Source organism: Hipposideros armiger, unplaced genomic scaffold (genome assembly GCF_001890085.2).
Source record: "Hipposideros armiger isolate ML-2016 unplaced genomic scaffold, ASM189008v1 scaffold_387, whole genome shotgun sequence".
Lineage (NCBI taxonomy): Eukaryota > Metazoa > Chordata > Mammalia > Chiroptera > Hipposideridae > Hipposideros > Hipposideros armiger.
The window spans coordinates 1,420,857-1,442,327 of NW_017731737.1; the positions used below are offsets into that span (position 1 = coordinate 1,420,857).

General features: G+C 33.5%; 1 protein-coding gene across 7 annotated transcripts in view; it reads right to left on the reverse strand.

The window, feature by feature from the left end:
• The window catches only part of EPHA7 (EPH receptor A7), a 168,998-nt gene that overhangs the window by 101,688 nt on the left and 45,839 nt on the right, over positions 1-21,471 (reverse strand). For all 7 annotated transcript variants that reach the window (XM_019663237.1, XM_019663234.1, XM_019663233.1 and 4 more), the window contains exons 4-5: positions 6,928-7,083; positions 5,734-6,069 (exon numbers count right to left, since the gene is read on the reverse strand). In XM_019663237.1, the coding sequence (XP_019518782.1) occupies positions 5,734-6,069; positions 6,928-7,083 (492 nt within the window). The remainder of the gene's footprint in view (positions 1-5,733; positions 6,070-6,927; positions 7,084-21,471) is intronic.

Genomic DNA, 21,471 nt, shown 5'->3' on the forward strand with positions numbered 1-21,471 from the left:
AAGGTCTATTTTCCTGAAAATAACGCTTTCCCATTCGTCCTTCCCACACACCTTTATTCATCCAGTTTATACCAGTGTTCCCTAAACACACTCTGAACTTGCCCCTTTTATTCTTTTGCATGATTTAAATACCTGTAATGGATGCTATGATGGACTGTCCACATCCCTTTGGTGAAGGACTGAAGAACTTATTTGCCCAGCTGCTCAGATAGCTGCCAGAAAGCAGGGCTCAGTTCGCAGCTCTCATCCCCCCTTTAGAATTTCCTTGTCTGAAAAACGACACCTTGCTCCTTGCTAGGGCAGCCTGCAGCCAATGTCTGGACAACACAGAGGCCTAAAAGCCTACCGCTGCCTTCAACTCTGGACAACCTCAAGTTCCTGTACAGGTGGAGAGCTCCCCGTGGAGCTAGCTGAGATTCCAATGAGCCCACAGGAAAGACCCTCTCCCCTTCTGCTCAGCAATACTCCCTTTCCCTCTCCTCCCATGGTGCTGACACCAAGTGTATCCCTTAACACAACTCCTGCACACTAGTCTCCACCTAAGTGTCTGCTTCCTGGGGAGCCCAACCTGGGAAATCATATCCTTTTTCAAGAGGTTACAGTTTTCATCCTTATTTCCTTTCTAGAGCATTATAACAGTTATCAATCCCATTAAAATTATAGTATTTGTACACATATTATTCAGCTATCAATAATTTGCAATTAGCAGTGCACTGAACAATGTATAGCTTGCACTGTCTTATGACTTTGCCCATCTAATTATGCACAAAAAATGGGATCTTAGAGGTCTTCTGTCCCAAATCTCTCCATTACGCAGGAGGACTATGTGCATCCAAAGAAGTTAAGTGGCTCAACTTGGACACTTTTCTCAAGTACATTTTACATTTAAAAAGCACCAGAAACATAGTGTGCAATAACCAGTAACCCTTATTATTATTTTTATTATTATAATTGTTGTACTCTAATATGCCCTTTTAAAAATTCTAATAAATATAACTGGCACGAAGCTAAAAACTCAGCTTTTATAACTTACGAGGTGTCAAATAGCATGATACCATTTTGGGAAAAAATTCAAGTTCAAAGGTCTGAAGTAACTTGTCTAAAATTAAGTAATTAAGTTATCAAATATCCCTATGCCTTTCTTTTCTATTATTTTATTATTAGTTTCAAGTGTAAAGAACAATGCAATAGTTATCCTTTTCACCCTTCGCACAGAAACAACCTCCCTCCCCCATCCACTGCCCTCCCACCCCCGATGTCATACTTATCTATTACAATTCCATTCACTCCATTCCCACTCTCTACTCCATGTCCCGTGACTATATGTATATATAAAATAGTTGACATACAATATTATTCAACATCAGCTTCAGAAATACAGTGCGGTGGTCAGGCCTCTACACCGCCTATAAAGCGGTCTCCTTCACCAGACATGAGTCCAACTGGTCCCCTAAAAAATATTTACAGCCTATGCCTTTCTATTCACGTCTCATTGTTTTCACTCTTGTAAAATCATTTAAGGTTCCTTGTGTCTGACTAGTTTCCTCATTGGAATAAATGGGACACCATTTGTTGTACAGCAAGCTAGTGCACAGAAATAACTCAGATAGTGAAGACGTAGATCAGCATAACATAATCAATGACCTGAAAAATAACTGTTAAGTCCCTTAAGTCTCTATGGGGGAAAGACCCCATTTTGTAATTTTGTACTGTTTTTCTAACAAAGTTAAAAATTGTCTAATTGCTTAAATGATCCCACAGTGAATGAAGGTATCACAGAAAGGGACAGTAATTTTAGGGTGACCTGTTTTTATTTAACTTTCATACTTGGCAGACCATTCTTGTGTTAACACAATTAGTCTATGGAAGAATTATAGTGCAGTTATAAAGTTTTAATGGGGGAGGTCCTCTCGAGGGCCTAGAACATGTCTTATTTGTCCTCCGACTGGCAAAACCATATCGATTCTGAAGCTCTAGATTGATTGGCATCGTTTCCGTGAGGATTTTCCTTTTTTCCACAAATAGAATAATTCCTTGTTCAGGGTTTCTGTATTCTGTACATAATGTTGCTGTACAACATGCATCCCTTTATATTCAAGTGCCCTATCGTGAGTTGTGCAAATAAATATTTATCTACAAGAGTGTGAGCTTCTCATAAGCACAGGACCATCATTTACCTTCTTCCTATCATGGCGTCCTCCACAGTGCTTGACACACACTACTCAGTATAGTTGGATGAATTAATCTTTAAAATGTAGCATTTAAACAGTCAGCTCTTAAGAGCACATGTAAAGCTCTTAAAAACACATGTAATTATTAAGATCATATTTGTTCAAGAGGGCCTTCCTTTGTAAAGAAGAGGATCATCATGCCATAATTCAAATGCATACACTTTCCCCTTCACCTATATATATATTTTTTTTAACATCTCCAATGTACCTAAGTTTGATCTGTGTGATTTCACCCTTAATAGGTCAATAGCATTTCTAACAAAGCAGAAAGACAACAAAAAGAATATATTTCTGCCAGTTTATGTAGGCATATGTTCCTGGTAAGTTAATACAAACATTTTCTAAATATGAAACCACACATCATGCTTTTCTATACACATCCCCTCTTAAAGATAATTATTGTTTTAAATAAGAACCTCAGTCTTAAGATAATTTGTGACTTGCTAATATTCGCATTTTATACAAGCCAAAGAAAATTAATGTCTCCCTCCTCCAATGTTATAATGCATAATTGCCAATTCTGGGCCTAAGTTATTTCACCCTACATAGCAATAGATAAAGAACTTAGTGTGTTTTGCCTAGACACATTCATGAAGAGTTACATAAAAAGAGAACTAATCCACATCCCTCTTGCTAGTCACTCAAATAACATTTTATAACAATAAAGAGTCTTAAGTTTTAACATTGTCTCATTTAACAGGATAATACAGGAAGCTAGATATTATTTTATTCCCATTTTACTCATAAAGAACTTTAGTGATTCATTCATCCATGAGCACGTACCTCATAAGTGGCAGTACCGGGACACAGGTTTTTGAACGCCAATAACCCTACTCCTACCCCGAGCAAGGACAAAAGTCTTCCATGTATTTCCATTTCCACAAACTCTGGTGTGCGGGGTCCTGAGCTCCACACTTGAAACATTAATAGAAAGGAACTACAAAGTGCACGCATTACCTTTCAAACACTGGCTGATTAGATTCCATCCCTACTCCGCATTCTTGCCCAGACGCATGCAGATGCTCTTAATAAGTCATTTTATACTAGGCATTAATGGGTTGCTGATGAGGGGCATAACAGAAATTCAGGTTTAAATTCATTACTGAAGTGACTACAGCATAAACTAGGTGGGAGGAAATGCTGTTTGGTTAATGGACAGTAAGAATTTCAAAGATCATTGCGGGCTTTCATCACAGTCATGTACATGAGCAAAGTTTCAAATCATTTCCCTCCTTAAAAAGAGCAAAAATATCAGTGATGGGGTGGGGCTGGGCGGGAAGCGGGTATACAGATTCAATAGAACAACAGTCACTACCATATTCTAAATTTCCTCTGTTAAGAAATAAAACTTGTAAAATTACCACAGCTTGCTGCCGTATTTAAACTCATTTCTTTTTGAAAGTATAAAAAGCTAACAGAGAAAGCTAACAGTGTTAACAGTGCAGATTCACGAGCTTTAAGCATTTGCAATGTAGTAGAGGCTAAGCAATTGTGAATTGATATTTTAATATAAAAGTGCAAACCTAGTTTGCTTTTTGTTTTCCTAGTTTGCTTTTTAACTTCATTATATTCATTCTTTTAAAAAAATGTTAATTGCTTTATTGGGGTATAATTTACATACTATAAAAATCACTCATTTTAAGTACATAATTCAATGTATTTTTAGTATATTTATAGAGCTATCTAATTTTTGCACATTTAAATTACCTCCCCGAAAAAAACAAAAAAATCTAGTATGTTCTTAACCAGGAAAGAATCAATACACAAAGCCATTTTACCTAACTACTGTGAGATACTTCATTCGGGAATTTATGGAAAATCTATGACCTACTTAGCCTGTGTAGTAGTAACTTGAAAAAAATTGAGCAACAGGCATTTAAAGACCAAGAAAACAGATTCTGAAAGCGGCCTATTTAGCAAACACTATTTGTGGTATCAGTTAGCATCTTTAGGTCATATTCAAAAATAAATAAAAAGTCCCTTTTTATACTTAATATCAGCAGAATAAAGCAGCTATTCTAGCTCAGTAGACCTAAGAGTCCTATTAATGATTCCAAAGATAGCTCGAGTGTCACAATCTTGAACCCCAGATGTTTCAAACCCACTCACTGTAGAGTTATGAAGACAAATGTTGATATAAAGCAACACAAGTAAAAATATGAAATGGCAACAGCATTTTAAAATATTAGTAAATAGGATAAAGTTCAGGAAAATAAATCAATCCAAATATCAGTTAAATTAGTTATTTCTTTTGTCTAATTTTTGAAGATTTAGAAGTCTCTATGTAGTTTGACTTCCAGACTTCTACTTTTACACAGGAGATCTGATTTGTAATAGCCTTTTAAATAAACATCAAAAATAAATCCTTAGAGAAAGAACCTACAAATCTGTTTAAAATGGTAAACAGGAGACCATAGGCATACTTTTCATTATGAAGATATAATTTAAGTCGATAACATTTCATTAAAATTGGCATAGAAATGCAAAATAGATTAATCTATATCCAGGAATTTGGAACAATGTTGGCTTTTGACCGTCAGCCAAAGATCAAGAAGACCTTGTTATAGTTTCTTATGAGCACACAACTCAGGACACCAGGGCAGGTCTAATTTTACTGATGACAATGGCAATAGCACTAGGCTACATCTACTTCATAGCATCTTCCTTCAGCAGCAAGTTTTTCCAAAAGTTGAGTTGAGAAAGACCTCTATTTCTGAAACTTCCTTCAGTAATAAGATTTTTCTGAAGGTTTAGAAAGTGCCCAATTCATAAAACTTCCTGCCCAATTTGTATTTTCCAAAACATACTTAGCACAGCAAAGAATGACTGACTAGGGCGTCTCAAATGCTGGTGGAAGCTGCTATTAGGCTGAACTATAAGTTCAGAATCATCATGGCTATTATATTTCCCAGTTCCTTTCTATTGAAATCCTCATGAGATCTACCAAGTACTTATTCCACTATTATGGACATTAATATGCTCACAAATCTACTGATGAACTTAAAATTCCCTCATGCAAATTTTAATGCACTTGCCATATCTTAGACATCACATTCTATGTGGCAAAAAACCGGTTAACACTATGAGAGACAGTGCCACCAACTCTTTCATTATTCCCAATTATCATGTAGATTTTGATCATGAGCACATATCACACAAAAAAGGTACAACTGTAAGAAACATCCAACATTTCATTTTATCCAATATTTTCACTCCCCTCCTCTAGCTCTTTCAACAGAGGCGCTTGTCTTAGAGCTGTCTTAACTGGTTTACAATTTATCCCTTTTATTTCTCCTGCCAGATCTCTGGAGGAGATGTTAATGAGTCTAGTAATGGTTTAACAGGCAACAGGAGAAATAACAAAGAAAAGTTAAAGGTGTGAATAATCAACAAGCTGGAATAATTGAGTTCTGTGTAGCCAAGTTAACTAAATATTCAAGTGAGACAACCTCATTTATGTAGTGACATTCTGCACTTAGTGAAGACAAACAGAAAAACATACCTGCTTGACCAGTGGTGATGCTGACAGCTGCAAAGAGCCTCTGGGATCGGCTTAAGTCAGAAACTCCATTTACAGCTTCAACTTCAAAAGTGTAATTAGCGTGGGCCAGCAAGTCTATGACGGTGACATAGTTATCCTCTAATCCAGTCTGCTGGGGCATGTACCCGATGTTACTCCCGCAGGGGACACATTCGCCCTGCTCCCAGCTGCACCGCTTGCACAGTATTCTGTAGGTCACATCACTTCTTCCCCCATTGTCCGCAGGCGGACTCCATTCCAAACTTACTGTGGTTTGGTTGATGTTGAAAATGAGATTCTGTGGTGCAGATGGAGGCCCTGTGGAAACCAAAAATAAACAAACAAATAAACAAAAATAGAAAAAAAAGCAAACAAACAAAATGAATGGTAGGATCTGTGTGGAGCACTTAGCGAGTGGCTCAATTACCATACAGAAAACTAGTTGAAATGCTTTCTTTCACATAAACATTTCATTACCTTTCCTCGAGAAGCCATATAAAAGCCTCCTTGAATTCACTTGGCAAGAGGCTTTATTTATTTTCCATTTAATATGTCAAAAGGAAAACAGGATAACAACTGTCTTTGTACTTTTGCCACGGTCTTTAGCTATTTTCCTTCCAAGCAATTAAAAAAGAACAGTTAATGTACCTAAAAAAAAACAGTTGTGCCGTGGTTTAAAAATAGCTTTCCTTTTAACCATATAAGACAGAATACATCTATTCATTTTTAATGTGCTCAAGAATGATTTACACTAGTGCCTGAGATTGGCTTTGTGTTTAGGTCTCTCCAATATTAACTGATGCACCAAGATGCGAGATTTGCTCTATTTAATGATGGAATTTTAATTCAGAAACCTTTACTTCTCAATCGCATTTCATATACATGTAAGGCTCAAAAAATGTTCACATTTTATTTATGATTCCTATTAGATAGATGTGAAAAATATTATTAAAATACATCTTGATTTTGCCGACATAAAAATTACATAGAAGTTGATGTAAGATGTGTATATTTTACATTATTTTTGTGCCGTATCAGTTCGCAAAAAATTTTTCAACACATTAATAATTAAGAATGTATTCACAGGTCCAATACCTAGCTCAATGATATCACAATAATACAAATGAGTGGAAGGGATATTGAAGTCCTTCTTTAACTTTGCTATTGTGAACTTACTTGTGCACGCAACATACGGCGGGTCAGATGGAGCCCTGTAATACCCATCCTCACAGTCACATCTTGAGGAGCCTTCTTTGTCAGAAAAGCTGTGAGTTGGACAACGAGAGCACTGAAGGTCTTGAGAGGAAGATTTGTAGAACCCACGGCCACATGCTGGGTGTGCAAAAGAAAGTGAAAATAGAAACATGAGAGCAAACAGACACTTTTAAAAAAAATTAGTAATATTTAGCAAAAAACAAAATACGAAATTCAATTTGTGAAAAACAAATTCTGTATGATAAAATTTTATTTTAACGTATGTATGTCAATAACCCAATTTTATAATACTACATCTTAAAACAAAATAATAAAGACCAAATGATACAGCGAAGTTCACCTCTAGTTGACATACTCCAAAGTCTAGAGCCCCCAATTGAACACAAGCATAATTTATTTAGACAAAATCTTAGGCTATGTAATTCACGGTAACTCTTTTTAACTCAGGGTAACTTTGATTTCAATATAATTAACTTGTTGGTTGATATGCACTAACACACTTCAAAGTTGCATCTGTGAATTAATATCACTGTGAATTAATTTTTCATGTATTAATTTGATCTATAATGAAAAACACTGAAATAGTTTTAATCACCTACTAGAAATAACAATGGTGTAAAAAACTTCATCTGAAAATGATAGAACATGTATTCCCTACAAACATTCAGGAAACTTCAAGATATAATTTCAACCAATTTAACTTAGAAGGCAGGTTCCTTTCCACTAATTGAACTTCCTTGTTACTAAAAATAGCGAAATCCCATGAATAGGAGAAACCTATTCTACCAGAATTAAGGAGAAAGCCATCAACTGTAAACAGACAAGGACTGTTTCTCCTCAGCTGACAGGGCTTATCACTCATTCACGCTAACACAGCAACTGCTCTCAGCACAAACAGACAGGTACAGACACCACCTCTTCGCCTCCTAGAGGAGTTGCTTTTACTCACTTAGATCCTATTTGTTATTAAACCAAATAATCTTGAACCATGTACTATCACCGGATATTTTATATATTTAGCAAATTAAATGTTCATTATTTCAACAACTGTTTTATTAACAACGGTATTATGCATTGAATATATTAAATACATTCAATTTATTCTTCATATTTAAGAAATGAATATCTATTTAAGTTTTAGTGAACTTCACATTGAATAGAAATTAATAAATCATATCTATAAAGATTAGCAAATATTTAACATAAATTCAATTATAACTTTTAATTTATTATATTCAAGTTTATTTAATGTTCTCAACTTGGGCATCATTCAGTAACTTAATCACATTTTCAGTATTGGGTAAGGAAAACAATCTCTTCGTATGGAGATGGTATATTCTCCAGAAAAAAGTTGAGTCATTTTCTAGTTTTGTTCACATGCTGAATATTTAAAGCATAATTCTGATACAAGTGAAAGTTCAGAATCATCTGAGTTTCAAGAAACTAAGGCTGTTTTACATGAACAAGATAGGTATTTTAAGTAACTTAGAGACTTAATTTAAAGATATGTTATATTGCGATAAGTGATAGGTATGAAAACAGAATTATAATCATCTCTTTGTAAATATACGATCCACTACTGCCCTCAGAAGCCAGCCTTTAGTTGGCTTCCTGGATTCATACAATTGGAAAACACTCACAGCACATTAGGCAAAGAAGCTTAATGCATCTTCACATGTTCTCAGAGCAATTACTAAAAATCTAAGGCACAAAGAGAACAATGAGATTGATTACAAAATAATATAACAATGTTCCTAAAATGTGTCTAAATATATGATCTTGCCACATAAAAGAATGGCTAATTGTAGGATAAAGAATTTAGCATGAAAAAAAAAAAGAATTTAGGATGTATTCCTCAGGATGGAAATTCCTTTCTTTAAGAATGTACTGTTTCTTGTTCTATACATTACCTGTAATTCAATGATCAGATATAACATCCATAAAACAGAGAAGGCAATGCTTTACCCACATTCTGCAGCTTGAAAACATTAAGACCCAGAGAATTAAAACAGATATAGATATAGATATGAGAGAGAGAGAGAGAAAGAGAGAGAGAGAAGAGGTGTATGCTTAGAGTCTTCAATGACATGTGTGTAATTACTTTTTACAGGGAAAGGAGCTTAGGAAGCAGGGACATGGGGAACATGATCTAACATCTACAAGGTAAGGCTTTCAGAATTACAAAGCAGCAAACTACCTAGTGGGATCCCTCCGTATTCTCATTCTTCCATTGCAAATAAAAGCCTCTAACTGCAGGCTTATTCCCATTTTTCTCACAAATAAGGAGGTGCATTTTTGCTTAACATTCATGATTTGCGGAATCTATATGGTACCTAATGTAGAGAAATTTAACATCTTTATCACTCAACTTTCAAATTACATTAAATTCCATTACCACTTTAACAGATGGGAAAACAGATTTGAAGCAAAAGTAACCTGCGTTCCTCAAATAATTCTGTTTGTCTAGGTTAAAACTGGATTTAGAACACAGGACTACTGATATTCAACCATATGCCATTCCACCAGCCCAACTGCTGAACAAGCCAAAGTTGGGCACTCATTCAATGACTCTCAAGGGCTTTAGCAACCCTAAAAATTAATTTCCAGTGGGTCCCTATTATCTTGTATTATACCCTTTAGTAATTTAAAACTATTTTAATTTAGAAAACCATGAAATAATATTCTAGCATACCTTACAGAAGAAATATTAAGCAGATCGTCTCAATTTCACTATGAATTTTGGCAATGGTGATGCCTTCTAAATTATGGAGTACATGTATGGCTATTACTAAATAGATAATGATAGTGGCAATACCGGAAAAATGTGATCATAAAAGTCTTAACAGTTTGTCTTTGAAGTAATATTATGTTTTGGTTCAGTTAATATTAAAAATAATGAGTTGTAACGAGACAGGTTTTACTTAACCTCTAAGGAACTATTACTTTGGAGTTATTAAAAATAAATATCGTAGTTCCCCTGCCCTCTCCATGGTTTTGCTTTCTGTGGATTTGCTTACCACGGTCTCAGTTACCCGCTGCCAAGTGACATCCTCCATGATCAAGGATCATCCCAAACAGATGTACTGTCAGAAGGTCAGTAGTATCCTAACCAATGTCACATCGCTTACTTCACTTACCTCAATTCATCTCATCACTTAGACACTGTATCATCTCATGTCAGCACAAGTAGAAGGGTGAGTACATTACAACAGGATTTTAAAGAAAGAGAGAGAGAGAGAGAGAGAGACAGAGAGAGAGAGAACCCACACTCACATGATTTTATTATAGCACATTGTTATAATTGTTCTATATCATTAGTAGTAATTCTTGCTAATCTTTTACTGTGCTGATTTATAAACTTTATTATAGGTATATATGTATATATGTATATATGTTATGCATGTATAGGAAAAAACAGTATATATAGGGTTCAGAACTATCTACGGTTTGGGGTGTTCACTGGAGATCTTGGAATATATGTCATGCAGAAAAGGGGAGGCTAATACACAAAATCTTTGGAACTATGGCATTAAGAGTCAAGCCAAGAACATGCAATGGCATAAGCTGTGTCTCTTAGGATACTAGTGAGCAATTGTGTAGTTAAAAGGTTTGGGAAGGAAGTAACAGATGTTCTTAAAATTAAAAATTTAGATGAGCTGTCTACATAAAATAGGTTGAGTAAAACACTCGGTGAGAAAAACTGGGGTAAAGTGGCATATCTGAGAGTCAACCACATAACGAAGTATTAGATGAGTTCTCTAACTTTTCCCATAAAAGGCTACATAGAAATCAAGGCAATTGCTCCTCTGTATAAATGCAGCTGGTTTTCTAAAAAGTACTAGTAAAAAAGTTTTTAGGGGTAAATGCCTTCTGAAATCTCAATCAAAGATAAATTCCCATCATACATAACTATGAAGGATACAGGAATAACTTTCTAGGAATTGTGTAATAGCAGTTTTAAAACTTTTCTTCCTTTGCATTATTTCTCAATTTGTTCAACAGCATTTGAACGCAAAGCAAACTTAATATAATATGTGTCTATCATAAAGTTAGGTACAATAAGAAACATATTTTAATTTCCTACCTTTTCATATTTTTGCTTTTTAACTGAACATTGTTTTAAGGTACTATTTCATTTTATTGATGAAAATTAGTAATGTGTACAAAGTTTGCTTTCAATATTTCATTACTTTTGTAAAAATAATCTTTCACCTACTATTTTGGTAATAGTTTTTTTTTTTTTCAGTGGTATCACAAGGCCTGGAATTGATTCTTTTGACTTTTTTTTTTTTCAGTCCTTAGGGCCTTAATGAATAAAATAGCATAAGCTCATTTTCCTAGAGCCAAGAACTATGATCTTGTCAGATTTCATACACTAAGCAAGTTTTCATTTAGTCTGTTCTTTAAATGGAAAAACCACCAAAGAAAAAAGGAATCTAGGAAGCACATGAAACTTCTGTTTACTAGACAGTATCAATATTAGTTACTGCAGTATATCCACTAAATTATATTAGAATATGCTATATTACAAGATGTTATAGTACCCACTGCAATGAAATAAATGTAATTATATTTAATTTTAACTATTATTAAATAATAATATAGTCCTTATGTAACTAAATTGGTTCAAACAATATTTGGAATTTAAATTCCAATTTCAAAAGGAACACAAAAGGCAGTAAGTTTTCCTATTTATAAATGAATTGCTTAATAGTTATAATACTGCAACAAAATTATGAACACAGAGATATTTAAACATATAAGAGAGTTGATACTAAATCCTTATATTTTGATTCTCAGTTCAACTCTCCTAACAGTCACATATTCCATCGTTGTCTACAATGGATGTCAAGTGTTTAAGCACTAGGGTCCAGGTCTTTGAGTATATACTCGCATGAGGCAGTCTGTGGAACAATCCAGGTACTGACTGCTATAACAACTCTGCATTCTCAATAAACGATCTTAAAGGCCATCCTAAAATCCACAGACAAATCTCCAACTTTTAGGCTAAGCAATTAGGTGAAATGGAATATCTCTTCCTTCTGAATGAGGGTACAGATACCCAGACATACCCTGATTCTTTAGGTTTATTTTACCTATAAAGGTAAGCTTGAGGGATATCCTATCTGATTATATTTCTAAGGACCCTCTACCACAAACTGGTAATCCCAGAAAATCCACATACTTCTATAGTTCTTCTACATCCAAGAAACATTCCCTGGTCCTTCATGGGTTAGTTTTTGAAAATACTGAACTCCAATTTTAATCTCAGACATAACTGACATCATCCTTGACATTAAGGCACTGATAACCATTATCTTAGTTAGCTATGCCCCATGACTACACATTAGTGATGGTTTGAAAAGGCACTAATGCCTTGGCCATATCACAGTAATTGAATCATTCCTACAGCTTGGACATTTCTATATTTTAAAAGCTTTCCAGGTTTTTAGAATCATCATTCTGGAGGTTCTTTTCTCAGACTATCAAAGTCTCTAAAGAATGCATAATAGCCAAAGGTCTCCACCAAAAAATTGATGAGGGAGGTAAAATGAGAAATTCTTGAGAAAGCTAATAAATCAGATTTAAAGAAATAAAAGTGAAAATTCATTAATAGGCCAATCAAAAAATGGGCAAAGAATCCTAATAGATATTTCACTATGGAAGATGTACAATTGGCCAATAACCACTCAAAAAGATGCTGAACATCATTAGCCATGAGGGAAATGCAAATCAAAACCTAAGTGAGATACCACTTAAACCCAACAGGATGGTCATAATAAAAAAGACAGATGAAACAAGTGTTGGTAAGAATGTGGAGAAATGAGAACCCTTTTACACTGTTGTCAGGAATGAAAAATGTTGCAGCCACTTTGAAAAACAATGGCAGTTCATCAAAAGGTTAACATGGTTACCATATTGACCAACAATTCCACTCCTAGGTACATAACCAAGAGAAATGAAAACATATATTGACACAAAATCTTATATATAAACATTTACAGCAGAATTATCAATAATAAGCAAAAAGGAGGGAACAACACAAATGTCCATTAACTAATAAATGAATAAACACAATGAAATATTATTCAGCAATCAAAAGGAGTTAAATACTGACACATGCTACAACATGGATGAACCTTGAAAACATTATGCTTTGTGAGAGAACCCAGTCACAAAAGATCACATATTATGTAATTCTGTTTATATGAAATATTCAAAATAGGCAAATCTATAGAGACAGTAGATTAGTGGTTGCTAAGGGCTGAGATAGTGGGGAGAAAGGGCAAGCTTCTGTTAATGGGTTTCTTTTCGGGGTGATGCGAATGTTCTAAAATTGATTCGTAGTGATAGTTGTACAACTCTATGATTACACTAACAAACACTGAAAATGCATGAATTGTATGGCATGTGAATTATATCTCAGTAAAAATATTATATATAATAAAATTCATAAATGCTACTTCAAACTAAACATTTAAGTAAGCAAACAAAGAAAAAATACCAAATTTTATCAGTTGATAACACATCACTTTGTCTTTCTAAAGACATTATTTTCTATATTCATCTATTTTGATAAAGCTGTATCTAGGTATAATAAGCTAACAGTGAATTATTTAAAATTTTGGAAAATCTATAATAAATATTTATTTTTCCAATTTGTTCACTGTAGTGTTACATAAATAATACCTTATTTTTGATCTGAGGAGTAGCAATTTTATCTGCGTAATTTTATAAATTAAAAGAAACAGATTCTGATCAATACAAAGCTATATTTAGGGGAGACTTTTGATAGATTATATACAAAGTGAGTTTTGAGTGAATAGGCTTTAAACATCCTTATTTTTTTTACCTACATCTCTTTGCCAGACATCGGCTGGTTTCCTCCCCCTACCCTTCGCCTCCCATGAGCTAACTGCATACAACTAGACTCAGCTTCCTCAGGTCTTACTCTGTTTCCAGACCTGACTTTAAGCACAATTGAACTTTTTCTGAAGGAATTATGTGTATGTGTCTGTGTGTAAAATATGAGGTTTTGCAGATGTTTCCGGCCACAGTTATGCAGCTGCAAAAGTTTATTAATTATGAACTATAAGTGGATTGTTCTGTAATTGAAAGTTTCTGGGCTTTAATATTATCGTAGAATCTACACACAGACACAGTTAGGGATTCTAATGAATGCTGTTATTTTATTTATTACAAATGGACATTTTACTTAATTCAGGCAAAGCTAGCCTGTTTCCATAGGAGGTTTCAAATAGTTGTATCATATTAATACTGCAAAGAGGAAAGCACAGCTTGTAGAAATAGTGCTCCCTCTGCTCAAAGTGCTGACCTCATCTGGGATGACAGATCCAGAGTCTGTATTTTAATCCTATTGACAGTGCCTCAGTGGGAATAATTACAAAAGTCTGCCTTGAAAGCCAGACCTCCTGTCACTGATACGCTATGATTTTTCACATTGAGAATGAACAGCGGGCAGGGAGGATAAAAACAACATGATGTAATGAGTATATTATAGCTTGTGAGGCACCATCCAAGCTACCCTACCACTAACGTGTAAGAGTTTAGAAAAGAAATGATGCACAATATAAAGTTTGTGATAGCAGGTGATCAAGTGCTAAAAATAACTTGGGAATATTTAATGCTAAAAAAAAATTAATTTCAAGGTATTAAAATATGCTGTTTATTTGAGCACTTAATGTTTTATTGATAATATACAGTGGAAAAGAAACAGATATAAGCTTTCAAAAGTTCTATTTTTAAGAGTTTGACTGTAAAAAGAACTAAAACAATGCATTACATAAACATAGTTTTTCTCCTTTATTAAATTATCAGTTTGGAAAATGCTAGGAATTTTGCTGAGGTCTGGCATTAAAATACCCTTTATTTTACCAGAATATCATAATTCTGATGTCATTACCAAAAATGATTTTAAAAGAATAAAAGATGTCATGTTAGAACATTAAAAAATCTTGTTTATTCTTATTCTACTTTATAAATATTAGGCTATGTTAAAGAGGTAATGTGATCTAGCAAATGAACTGGATTTTAACCGAAATGATCTGTGTTCAAATCCACTCCACCTCTTACTTACATGTAAATTGGACAAAGCCAGTTCACCTTCCTGGGCTTCACTGTCCTTGTTTCTTTGTTATTAATTATTAAGTGCTATAGACACACTGGTCATTTTTATATTTGCATTTGCATAAGGTTGTTTTAACAATAACACAGTAATCAAGTCATTTAGTTGTTAAAACTCCCATACAATCGTCTTCAGTGAAATGCTTTAAAAACACATGTTTCTACCATCATCACCATATCCTCAAAGCTCCACATACAAACTCACAACGCCTTAGTCTTTCAGCGGTGCCTCAGCAAGTGTTATCAGGGATCCCTCTGCCTCACAATTCGCCTCTAAGTCTCACTGCACGATTGTTATTAAATCCTATCTGAGTTCCCAGAGATGTGCACATTCATTTGGACTCATGCAAGTAAGGATCCAAAATGAAAATTTTAAATTATGTAAATTACTTAAAAATCAACTCCCATAAAAGATTCAAAATGAAATCAGATCCTTCTGTGTCTCACTCAATATTGCCCTCTACATCCATTCTAAGAGATCAAACTACAGATAAAAAAAAGAATTATCTATGAAATCTCAGGATTTGGTAACCCCACTAGAAAAGAACTAATACAGTAATCTTAACTCTAATTCAAGTCTATAACAAAATCGTACAATTATGGGGTTGCCATGGACTAAAAACATTGAACTTAGGGGAAGCTAGCTGACCAAACACAAACATCACATTACTTATTTGTAAACACGAAAAAATGTGCCGTATTTATGACACTATTATTTTATTTTTCTAAAAGATTTCTTTGAGGGGATGTCATTATAAACAAGAGGGTGCAACAAGGGGAGTTCTTAAATAGCACATGATGTTAGGAAGATTTTTAGACAGGGGCATAATTTACTACAACATTTATGCCACTGTCAAGTTTATTTTCAATATTTCTCTTATATTTATTATTAAGTTTTATAATTTCAGTTTTATTATTCAGTCTCATTATACTAAATAGGCCTCATAGTTTTGAAAATGTATCGATGGAGAAAGGTCAGACAATGTAAGTTCTACACACACAAAAATAATGTGAAGTGTATGAGTGAGAATTCCTCTTTTGAAAGATTAATACTCTTGTTTTAACATAATCATTTTAAAAACATTTCTTAAAAGATAAAATTCATATTCTGAATGATAAGACTTTGCTAATTTCATTCCATAAAGCCTCACTTCAACAATGCTGAAAAGTCAAAACGACTTTTTGTCCTTTATATAAATTATGAGTTTGGCTTCCCCTCCAGCATGTACTTAGCTGCGCGACCTTTGTAAATTTGCTCTCTGGGCTCAGTGTTTCCATGTCTAAGACAGAGAAACCTAATAATGAGATGCCCTCATAAGACTGCTGTGAATTTAAGTACATAATTGAAATGAAGAACTCAGCACAGTGCTTAGTGGAGAATTAGCACTCCATAAATAGTTAAGTATTGATTATTTCACAATGTGAATTTCCATGCAAAGTTTTGATCCCACTCTAGTTTCTACCCCTGATAAACAACGAGCCACTTCTCCGTTTCCAGATGTGTATGCAAACAAGAAGCTCAAATTAATTATTAGGCAAACATAGCCAAATTACTCATTCATTCTTTGACTAAATAATTACTGTTTGCCTACTCTTTGCATTGTGCCAGTCAATAGATCAGTTATATCTGCTAAAAGACAAATAACATGATATTGAATACCATATTACCTTTGACCTAGAATCAAATGGCACCTATAATCTTTTGGTTATGAGCTTAAGCTAATTAACTTTCTGATAGCTCATAAAAATTACGTATGTAAGTTATAAATATTGTGCCTTACTTTGTATCTTTTGCAATGTGCTTAATTATCTCTTATTTCAGTGGTAAATACAGATAGATTCTAAAGTCACCTTTCCTGCCGAAGTTGCAGCATTTCATCAATGTGAAGTGAGAAAACTGCTCAGCACAGATAGACATGCAGGAAATGTGTGTAGGGACATATGATTGACCAATTATATTTAAACTGGAGAGCTATTTGTGGTAGTTATTGGCTTGTTTTTCAATGAGGCTAATAGTACATCTGGCAATATCACAATATTCCCTAAGGGCAGGCTACCTCAAAATCAAAAACTTCAGCTGGACAAGAAATGTGCATATAAATACAAATGTTGAGATTTCATTATGTTTAATAAAACGAACACTTTTAGTTCAATTCAAAGAACTAAAATTAGACTATTTTGTGAGTGATTCATCAATAACAGGTTTTTCTCCTACAATGTACTTAAATCTACATATCTGTAGAAAAGTTTGTAAGAAACCATAGCCAAATGGAAAATAATTAATTCCACCCTAATTTCTTAAAATAAAGAGCAGTCATTCTCTCTCAAGCAGTCTTAGACACGGCATTCACCATCAGTTTTCTGCAATGATTTCAACTATGATTAAAACAAAATCATCAGTTAAAGCAATCTTTCTAGCTATTTTGTGAAGACTGCTTCTTTCCTTATTTAGTCAGTTATAAACAGTGGATCAATACTAAGTCTTGTGAAGCAAATAACCCTAAAGCAGTTTAAGACCATTTCAACATGTGGAGAGATAAATAATCATTTCTGTTATGTCAGTGGAAAATTTTCTGAAGACCATAAAGGAATCAGTTTACCCTGAAGCATGACATTTAAAAAAGATGCATCAGGACAATGAGGAGATTCACTCAATCCTTAATCTAAGAAATAAAAGAAAATAACAGGCAGAATAAATCCTTACAACAAATGATGTTGCTCAGCTCAATCCTTTTTTATCAAAAAAAGAAGCTGGGGGGGCCGGCCGAGTGGCTCAGTTGGTTAAGAGCTCGCTCAAGAGTGTGAGCTCTGAGCAACAGCGGTTCGAGTCCAGCCCGAGCCGCTGAGCTGCCAACAGGCAGCAGGATGGCTCAGCTAAAAAAAAAAAAAAAAAAAAAAAAAAAAAAAAAAAGCTGGGTACACAGACACACACGCAGAGCAAACAGACATATACATATATACACATAAATACATGTATTTACATATATATGAGATAAACAGAACTATTAGAGATATAAAATTATAAAATTCTCTAAGTAGATTCCCATACTTTCTACTCCTTAATAATAGAAAGTCACTTCATCATGAATTTTTATCTTCATATCAAGCAAATAATCTGACACAGCTCTCTCTGTATCCTATCCACATTGCACCCATAGCATTTTGCCTGCAAACAGATAATGTAAGTACTATTAGAATTATTTAAATTGTCTTTTAGTAAAGTCTAGGAAAAGTAGCTACGTTAGATATGTAAAAAGACATCTAGTTTAGTTCCTTTATTTAAGAATAACTAACTCATCCTCCCAACTCAAAAACAAGAATATTCTAGTTTTAGATAATCTAGAATCGCTATATTCTACAGTGTACACACATTCTTTAATTTCTGTTAGTAATTTGAAACTAGACAGGCCGCTATTAAAATAAATTCTTGTAATTAACATTTCTATTGGAAAACACAGAAATATCACTGATGCCTTACATTATGAAAAATGATTTTAATTTATTTCTATACTGGCTCTCTTTTAAATTTTAAAAACAATTACTGTGAACAAAAAACTAATTTTTATACAATGGGTATTATATAAAAAAACAAAACTTTTGTTTCTTTTATTATGAGCACAACCGCGCGTGTGTGTGTGTGTGTGTGTGTGTGTACACATACCCTTTTGTACATTTATGTTTTCCTGTACAATTTCATACATTGCTAAGATAAATTAATTCATGTTGCCTATGACCTATGGTGGGAAAGTCATGACAAAACTAAGGGTTAAAGCTTATTTACATGTATATATAATATTTCTCTTTTTTTTTCCAAGGTAAAACTTAAATCTAACAGTAAAACTGGATAAAAACATAAAGCGACTTAACATTAATAGTGAACTCAGAAAAAATAATGTGAAGCACTACAAAGTATCAGACTAAACACATATGCCTGCGTATTTCAATCTGAAATAACTGAGAAATTTAGAAGTGAAATACTGTTTTCTCAAGGTAAAGGATAATAATATAAATGTGTACATTTCCAAATGAAAAACTTGTTGCAAGTTCTCTGGAATATAATGATTGATTCTATTTCTATAGTAATGGTGCTGCAAGATAATATTACGTATAAAACGGTAATAGACCAAAAAATCTTCCTAATTAATTATAATGAAATCATCTCAACACCTACCTAAAAGTTTGGAAATATAAATTTATACTAACCATAATACAGATAATAAGAAAGAAAATGTTCAAAGATTGCATCCTAATGAAATGGCAAAGAACATACACATGAAAAACAGATGACAGACTGTGAAGACACGTGAATACTGTCACAGAAGACATATTGTCCAGGAGGAATACATCAGATGGTATTTTCAGAACGGATTATTTTTTCCATCATTGAAGTTGAATTACCCTTTGGTGTGCATGCATGTTCAACAAAAGAATGATATGAATACTAGTTGTATAGATGTCTAAACAAACAGAATGTCTAAAAGCCAAGGTGTGATTGACTTAGTTCTCTGTAATTTAGGGATAATCAAACATTGCATAAGAATAAACACATCTTTGTGAGTGGATGTATACCAATGCAGAAATGGGGCATCTGATGGTTGAAAATTTTCATGTGCTTTTATTTCATTTCACCATAATGAACACAATACCTATGGCATGACAAGACGAAGGGTGATCCTTGCCAAACGCTGACTCTTACAGAAGGAGAGAGGCCTTACCCTGTAAGAATATAACTATTCCTTTTGCCTCTTTTCAACATGATTGTTTTTTAGTTTAAACTGGTAGTCTTTTAAGTAAGAGGCTCAAAAGATGAATCTATTCAAGCTACAGATGTTAAAGGAATGTTTAGCAACAGTATCAATATAGGTTTTGAAGTTCTTAGATTTTCAAAAATGAAATTCTCTTACCATACAAATAGTGTTGAGTGATATAAAATATTTTGTAAAATTAGAATTTGGAGAAAACAGTTTTTCTTTCTTTTAAAATCAAAACAATGTGCATTGATTGCTCTTTATCTATTATCTTCATTATATCTTAATTTTTTAAATTTTTCATCTAAGTTATATCCCCAAATGGCATGCAGCCGAAAGGAATATTAAATTCCCAAACAACAGAAAGCACTAAAATACCATGGAGTCTCACAAAAGGTATTTAAGTAGAGCATTATTTTATTTTAATTTTTTTAGAGTCAGGCTCAAATTTAGAGATATTCATATCAAGGAGGAAGCTACGTGGTGCTGAACATCCTGAAGAAGATTCATTACAAATACATTTGCTAAAATTTCAAGCCATACATCCTTAGTGAAGCCATATCTGGTTTAGGAAACAATCCCTCCTCTCTCTTCCCATTCCTACAATTAAGCATTATAGAAAAGATTGATGTCCATATCTACATATATATATATATATATATCTATATATATATATATATATTTATATCTATATCTGTATCTATGTATCTCATGCTGAGTATATTGTATATTACATCCTTATTACAGTCTTACAAGATAGATATCATATTCTTCCAATTAAATATAAAAGTGTTAATCATAATTCCTTTATATTGCATGAGAGTTTGGTCCTTTGAAATCTTCTGTATGTCATGCCTCACTAAGCAAATCTTTAATACATCCCAGAATTGGGATGTATTACGTACAAAATGTGTCTACGTAAAACACATTGGTGTTTTACGTAGACGCATATTTATGCAGACTGCAATTTTATTTGCCAAAATAGAAGAAACTTTTATGATGAATATGTATTTATAGAACAGTAGAATGGAAGCTATGGAGCCAAACATCTTAAGTTCAAACTGTAGGTTCAAATGCTAGATGTATCACTAGACTATTATCATTATTATGTTAACGTAGTAAAGAACACCATTTTTTTAATATTAAGATAATTTTGCTTCCACTAAAACATACAAAAATCCGTGAATATTCTCTAACATTTTTGCAAACAATCTGTTTAACTGCAAGAATATGTAAATCATGTAGTTAAATGTCTGAAAGTTTCAACTTAGGAATTGCTTTAATAGTTTCAACAACTAAAAAAATCACGTATGTTCAAAGTAACATCATTTGAAATAATCTTCATTTAAAAATTAACCTCTTTTCCCTTCTGTTGTTTTGGTTCTGGATAAACTTACTTTGTTAGTATGTTATTTTGGTGGAGCTACAACTCAACCTTACAGTCTACAATAAAAGGAAGTATGTAAAACACACATTCTAATCTGTGTAACTTGCTATGTAATACGAAAATAAAACAACATAAGAATGATTGATAAAAACTCAGAGATTTGAAAGGGTCAAGAAAAGCTCCAATATCTTGCAGGCAGCTATTACAGGTAAAAGAGAGAAAGAG